At 36.7% G+C, this 7,692-nt stretch overlaps 2 protein-coding genes across 2 annotated transcripts in view; one reads left to right on the top strand and one right to left on the bottom strand.

Annotated features, from left to right (window-relative positions):
• Positions 1-598, top strand: part of LOC111778400 (dynein light chain LC6, flagellar outer arm-like) — a 1,223-nt gene extending 625 nt beyond the window's left edge. Inside the window, exon 2 of the mRNA XM_023658195.1 lies at positions 159-598. Coding sequence (XP_023513963.1) covers positions 159-311 — 153 coding nt within the window. The 3' untranslated portion in view covers positions 312-598. The remainder of the gene's footprint in view (positions 1-158) is intronic.
• A 267-nt stretch (positions 599-865) lies between these two features.
• Positions 866-4,615, bottom strand: LOC111778775 (D-3-phosphoglycerate dehydrogenase-like). Its single transcript, XM_023658749.1, is given in 5 exon segments — positions 866-1,480; positions 1,938-2,373; positions 2,375-2,401; positions 2,651-3,165; positions 4,094-4,615. Coding segments are annotated over 5 exon segments (1,920 nt in total). The 5' UTR covers positions 4,517-4,615; the 3' UTR covers positions 866-961.
• Positions 4,616-7,692: the final 3,077 nt, after the last annotated feature.

Below are 7,692 nucleotides of genomic sequence, written 5' to 3'. Positions count from 1 at the left end.
CCCCCCCCCCCCCCCCCCCCGCCTCTCTCTCTCTCTTCTCTTCCCCTGTTTGATGGGTATGTGTAGAGGAATATGGTGGATTGCAGATGTTTTTTCTCGTCTTTAATGGCAGAATCTTAGGCTTTGATTTCTGAACTCGTTTGTTTGTGGATTTGCAGGATTTTGACCACAGATATGGGAGCGGATGGCAATGTGTGGTGGGTTCAAATTTTGGTTGTTTCTTCACCCACTCCAAGGGGTCTTTCATCTACTTCAAACTGGGGACTCTCAACTTTCTCATCTTCAAAGGGGTGACATCTTCGCCCCAGTGATTTGAGTTGTGTTTTCTCTATATATGAATCTCTAGAGAGCTTGGGAAGCTGGAAAGAGAGAGAGTGAAGGAAGGTATTTTCCTTTTCTATGGCTAGGTCAATTCGATTGGAAGGGAAAGATCGAACCAATGTAAGGGAGATGATAGGAAGTGTTCAAATTACATTATGGGATTGTTCGAAGGTTTATGTTCAAAATGCTTTTGATGCTTTTGTGGGTATACTCTGTAAATATTGAAATCCCGGGGAGACACTTCTTAATCCTATTCGAATAACTTTCATTGTCCCTTTTTCTAAATTTCTATTTTCTGCCAAGAAATGCTAACTGTTGGATAAAGAAATCAATTACTGGCAACGACCTCCTTGTTGACTCGAATGGTCAGAAATTATCCAAGATTTGTCAAAATGGAGTCATATTTACAAACTGAGATCCCTAACAAACAAACCTACACATTCTGATAAATAAGGGGACAGCTGAATGAGAAATGGAAATAGATTTTGAATGAGAAATGGAAATAGATTTTGTCCACCAAAGAATTCTTGACAACAATCTTTCTGGGAAACAAGAGAGACCATATAAAACAACAATAGTTTTAACATTCTAGCTCAAATGTATCAAAGACTACGGGGAGATGTCTAGAAGTAGGGAAAAATCAAATCACAGGAGTAATCAGAGGCTCGTTCCTGAAATGTGCCTCCAAGTTTCCAATCACGAGGTCCGCCATTGCAATGGTGGTCTCAATGGTATCCGTTCCCACATGAGGCAGAAGAACTGCATTCTCAAGCTCAAGCAATTGTTCAGGTACATGGGGCTCGTTTTCAAATACATCTAGTCCTACCCCTCCTAAACGACCTTTGTGTAGCGCAGATACGAGCTCAGATTCATTGACGTGAGCACCTCGCCCAACATTGATAAGAATGCCATTTGGCCCCAATGCATCAATTACTTCTCGATTGATAATGTGCTTAGTTTCTTGGGTCAGATTGCATGCCACAAACAGAAACTGGGAATTTGCAGCCAAGTCTACAACGCTGGGAAAGTATTTGTAACCACTGTGATGCTTTTCATTCCTACTGCAATAACTTATGGAGCAACCAAATGCTTCAGCTCTCTTGGCAATGGCAGAACCAATCCTTCCCAATCCAACAATTCCAACTGATTTACCATTGAACTGAAACAGACAACTACTAAGTCAATCAATCAAATCAAGTAACCTGAATCCGCAAGAGTCAATGGTTAGGGAAAATTCTATCATCATCAAGACTTGATTATACTTCTTGTTCCAGGAGTTAAAGAGCGGGATAAGATTAGGAAAAACCATATGATGTCGGACAGCAGTGGAGCAATCTTTGGTGTTGAATAAGATTGAATGAATGGAAATGATTACGTCTTTCAATTTCAACCAAAATATCTGGAATCTAACAAAAATGTTCCGCAATCTAATATTTCAAGTTCGAAGGCTTCTCTCCTCTACTATCCAATTTAATCGAAACAAGCAATATTATTAAGTAATCACTTTGAGCAAAATCAGAGAAGAGATAACGCAACATACACCAAGTAATGCAACGATTAAAACAAACTCACAACCATCTCTACTCTATCGCAATTCACAATAAAAAGAAGCATACCTTCGTTCCCAATCCCAAACCGCCTTTCGTCCACGATCCACTCTTGACGAACCGATCAGACTCACAAATCCTCCTCGAAACCGCAATGGCCAGTCCAATTGCGGCATCCGCAACATCGTCGGTCAACACATCGGGTGTATTAGTAACCCTAATTCCCTTCTCCCGGCACTTCGGCAAATCAATTTTGTCGAGTCCCACACTGAAGCTCGCTACGATTTCCAACGCCGGAAAAGTGTCGATTAAATTGGCGTCGGCGCCGATCTTGGTACAGCCGACTACTGCTCTGATCGATTTCGCGTTTTGTTGAAGGTAATCGGAGTTGAGAGGATGAATCCAGAGCTTGAAGAGATTGAAGCGTTGTTCAAGCTGTTCTTCGAGGTAACTGAACATTGGAGTGGTCATTGCAACTCCTATCTTCTCCATTTTCAGCGCAGCAAAAAGTTCCAGCGCACTGCAACAATTCCCTAACATATGGGATCAATTTGAAGAGTAATTATTTTTTTAATAAATCTGTTCTAAGTATTTAATTCACTCTCATTTATTTGGTTCAGTCAAATAAACATCGATCATCGAAATGCGGTACATAGTGACGTTTATTGACTCACTACTCGAGATAGATTATAGCAATATAAAAACATTATTTTGTATAGTGAAACTTCATAATTTCACATAACTCAGAGCTCGAAACACAAACTTCTTAAATTCAGGCTCAAGTCACGGGAGTAAGTAGAGGCTCATTCTTGAAATGTGCCTCCAAGTTTCGAATCACAAGGTCGGCCATTGCAGTGCTGGTCTCGTTGGTATCGGATGCGACGTGAGGCAATAGGACTACATTTTGAAGCTCAAGCAACTGTTTAGGTACATGGGGCTCGTTTTCATATACATCTAGTCCTGCCCCAGCCAAACGACCATCGAGCAGCGTAGAGATGAGCTCAGATTCATCGACGTGAGCACCTCGTCCAACGTTGATAAGAAAGCCATGTGACCCCAATGCATCGATTACTTCCCGATTGATAATGTGCTTAGTTTGTTGGGTGAGATTGCATGCCACGAACAGAAACTGAGAGTTTGCAGCCAAGTCTAGGACGATGGGGAAGTATTTGTAAACACTGTGATGCTTATCGTTCCTACTGCAATAACTGATGGAGCACCCAAATGCTTCAGCTCTCTTGGCAATGGCTGAACCGATCCTTCCCAACCCAAGAATTCCTACTGATTTTCGACTGAACTGAAATACACAACAACTACTGAATCAAGTAAAATTATATGACGTCAGGTTTTAAAACTCATGTTTGTTTGAAAGTTTTAGGATGTAATGTCAAAAAAAAAAAAAAAAAAAAAAAAAAAAAAAAAAAAANAGATTTATCATTATATTTTTTAAATAATTAAAATTTTATTTTTTAAAATGGTGGAAGAATAAAGAACGAAAAAATGTATTTTTTTAAAAGAAATGAACGATTTGACATAAAAATAAATAATTAAGAATTCATGTTTCTAAAGTTAAATTAATAAAAATATCGCTAAACTTTCTATTTTGCCTCAAAATACTAGTAAACTTTTAAAAAATTTTAAATTTTAAAAAATCTCAAAAATATATTTGGAATAGAAATGGTTAATAATTTATTTTAAAATATCCTTAAATTTTTAATAAGGTTTACGAAAATATCATTATCGTTAGTACTAGGTTTAAAAAATATCATTATTGTTACCATTACCGTTGGTATATATTTAAAAAAAATTAGAAAATTCTATTATCGTTAGTACTATATTTAAAGAATATACGAAATTTCTAAAGTAGCATTGACACTCTTTTTACCCCGTTCACATATCTCATAGATTATTTTAAAATTTTTTAATATTAGTTTTGAAATTTCTTTAATATTTTCTAAACCTAATACGCCCCAAAATATATATTTAAAGTTTTTTTAAACGTATTAATGAATTTTTTAAACTTAAAAATATTTAAAAATACTTTTCATAACTAAAGGGTATTTTTTAAATCCTAAAAAACGTTCAAGAGTATTATAAAAAGGAAGTATTTATTTTTGCTTTTCGTACCGTTGAAGGATATTTTTGTAATTTAACTTATTCCTACCCATCAAATAATCAGCGCAATCTCTCCTCTGTATTTATACACAAACAAATGCAAAGCATACCTTCGTTCCCAAACCAAAATCGCCTTTGGTCCATGATCCACTCCGGACGAACCGATCGCACTCACAAATCCTCCTCGAAACCGCAATGGCCAGACCAATTGCGGCATCGGCGACATCGTCGGTCAACACATCGGGCGTATTGGTAACCCTAATCCCCTTCTCCACGCATTTCGCCAAATCAATTTTGTCGATTCCTACACTGAAGCTCGCTACGACTTCCAAAGCCGGCAAAGCGTCGATCAAATTAGCATCGGCACCGGAACTGGAACTGACGACTACTGCTCTGATCGATTGCGCGTTTTGCTGAAGGTAATCGGAGTTGAGAGGATGAATCCAGAGCTTGAAGAGATTGAAGCGTTGTTCAAGCTGTTTTTCGAGGTAACTCACCATTGGATCGGTCATTGCAACTCCTATCTTCTCCATTTTTAGGGCACCAAAAAAGCTTCGGCGGATTGCAGCAATTTTCTGAAATATGAGAGCTCTTTAGGGATTTTGCTTTGTGTTAAGTTCGTTCGTTTTATATTATTTTTTTTTTAGATTTTTTTTTTCTATTTATTAATGAACTTATTGAAAATTGTTTCCAAAATGGAAGTTTATAACAAAAATTATTGTTGGAAGATATAATGTCAAAATCAACCCTTTTTTTTAAACTTCAGAAATTAATTTGGGAATAACTTTAGAAATAAAATTGGAATTAGGTACGCATTTTTAAAAAAAAAAATTGTTTTTTTTTTTTTTTTTTTTNTATATTGTTTTTAGTTCAAAAAATAATGTTTTAATAAGTGCTCTAATTCAATCCCAAGAGGAACAAAAATGGGATGAAATGAAATGAAAATTAACAATAAAGTCGTTTTTAAAAAAGTTTTCTAATTCTTTGACTGGTACATGTGCGATAAGTGAGGTTGTTAAAAACGTTTGGAGATCACTCTAAGAAAGCAATGTTATAGGTTAGCAAGCAAATAAGCAACGACCACGACTTTGATAATGTAGAAGAAGATAACTAGTCAAATCCCCTAGAGTACATTTTCGTAACAGTATAAGAAACAAAGGTTAGGAATGAGCATGCAGCCACACATAACACACCCTAGAGTTTCAGCCATTATAACTATTTGTAATCCACAAACCAATCCTACTAACGGTAAAAATTTCTTCGAATATGTCCTTGAATTCATTCGTGAGCAAAGCTCAAATTGGCGAAGAATATGGTCCGTGGGTTTCCTTTATTGGAACTATGATTCTATTTATTTTTGTTTCGAATTGGTTCAGGTTGTATAAATACTACTGTTGCTTTAGATTTACTCACATCAGGAGCATATTTCTATACGGGTCTTAGTAAAAATGGATTAAGTTATTTTGGTAAAGACATTCAACGAACTCCAATCTTTAGCATGACTATGACATCTTTCCCCACTCAATTGGTTGATATCTCTTTCAACCACTCTTCACGGACTCAACAACTTAGAATGAGGTTAACCTCAAATCTTTTGATGTGTTTCCAATTGTTCTCAGCATCGTGGAGTCTTTATGCAAGAGAAACACTAGTAAATCTCTTCCTAATTTGCCGCTATTTCTTTCTTAGTGGAATTCTCATCGTGGTCGGAGGTAGTGTCGCCTCATTGAGCTCGATGTCTTCTTAATCAGAATAGTAACATTTACGGTTACTAACGTGAACAATAAGGCTAGTCCTCATCAATGTGTAACAATTCGCTTTTCAATGCCTCAAATCACAGACAGTTATGTAGACACTAAGGATAAAAAAAAATAAAAAGAAAAAAAAAACGCTTTTAAAATAAAGACAGTAAATACATTAAAACAAAACAAGTTATATACACATGTGTGCACACAACTTTAAACACAAAGTTCATTTAAAACGACAGGGTTTTCAAAAGCCATATACAAATAAAACAAGACACAAGTCGACGGTCCCCTCCACAGTCGCACGACCCAACACATTCATACCATGGTCAACTCTCTACGGAAAAATGAAGTGTAGCAAATGTGCGTATTAAAAATACTCCGCAAACAACTTACTAGTAGACTCTCATCGTACTTATTCCTTATGACATCTACTTAGGCTATGTGCTCAACTATATATTCCTTCAGCAATATCGTGGCTCTAGTTTATGCTAGCCTTCTCACGCTCGTAAATACCAAAACCTTATATATACCTCCTCTAAGAAGTACTCTAACCTCCCTAGGGTTCATAACTTAAGGGTTTTCGGTACTTTTAGATCTATGTTTTATGTTTGCATTAATTGTGCATCGAGTAACTGTGGCCCAAGGGAAAAGACATAGGGTAAATCTCATAAGTATGGAGTAGCCCTTTGTTCTTGAAATGGTAACCGTACTCCACACAATTTGCCTAATACATTCTAATTGAAAGATCCTCCTTAGTGGTGCAGGGCAACAAGTGCTTGCTTCTAAGATCAGTAAACTACCTATCACATTGATTTTTTAATGCGAAAAATAATAAACTATCTGTCCATACACCCTATTCGGGTTAGAACAGTAAACTACTTGTCGCATTGCCTTTTTCAGACGGAAACAAGCACAAATGGAAGTACCTCAATAGTATACCCTCTACGACTCTTGGAGCCCGTGTGGATGACAACAGCATTCTGTGTATCAAGTAGACACTAACCCCTCTTTATTAGTTCACAAATAGGGATTGCACCCGAGAAACCGGGCTAAAACTAAGTGAACCGATCAAATTAACGAGCGAGTGTCAAATTGGGAAGAAAAATGGCTCACCCACGCGCTCATGTATTATAGACACGCAGCTAGATGAGGCGTATACGCGCGCTCGTACTCGTGGCTACCAACGCGCGCGCCAACTTTTCCAGTCGCCCACGAGCGGAGCTTCGAATCCCAGACGACGTGATTTTCGCGTTAATTTCTTTGGATTTTCCTTCAGCGCGCGGCAGTTCAAACCCCAGAAGATGGACAAGCGTTTATTTATTTATTTATTTTCCGTGAAGAGTGCGCGCGTTCAAACCTGAAAAACGTATCTTTCCCAGATTTTTTCCTAATTTTTCCTCCAATTTTCCAGATTTCATTATTTCCTTCTATTTTATCCCTAAATTATTTTAGAATAAATTAGAAGTCCTAATCTTTGTTAAATCATAAAAATAGCCCAAATTTAACTTCCTTACCAACTTCGAGCTCAAACGGTAACTTGGGTTTTACGTGCTCTCCTTCCCAATTTCTTCTTCTGAATCTACGAGACCAAAATTGAGTTTAGAAATGGTCTATAGACGAAGAATATTGAAAAAAAAAAAGCATAATAATACTCATAATCTAACCTTCGATGAACCTCGTTTGTTTGTTGTCAAGATCGGCCAAATTAGTGATGCAGCTGATATCCTACTCTTTTAAGAAAGACTATTTTGAGCGGTTAATTCCAAATATAGACGGGTATTTATAAATTGGATTAGAAGATGAACGTGGCACTTTTTTTTAATTTGAATTACCAATGAGAGTCTTCCACTTGTCAAACATCCAATGGTTGATGATTTTTGTAATTATTGCAAAATCTTCTTTTAATTATTACTTAATAACTTGGTAATTGTCTCCCAAAAAAAATATATATTATTTATGCC

Source organism: Cucurbita pepo, chromosome LG17, assembly GCF_002806865.2.
Source record: "Cucurbita pepo subsp. pepo cultivar mu-cu-16 chromosome LG17, ASM280686v2, whole genome shotgun sequence".
NCBI classification, from domain to species: domain Eukaryota; kingdom Viridiplantae; phylum Streptophyta; class Magnoliopsida; order Cucurbitales; family Cucurbitaceae; genus Cucurbita; species Cucurbita pepo.
Note: the sequence above shows the minus strand (reverse complement) of the source record. Positions and strands in the feature narration are given on the sequence as shown.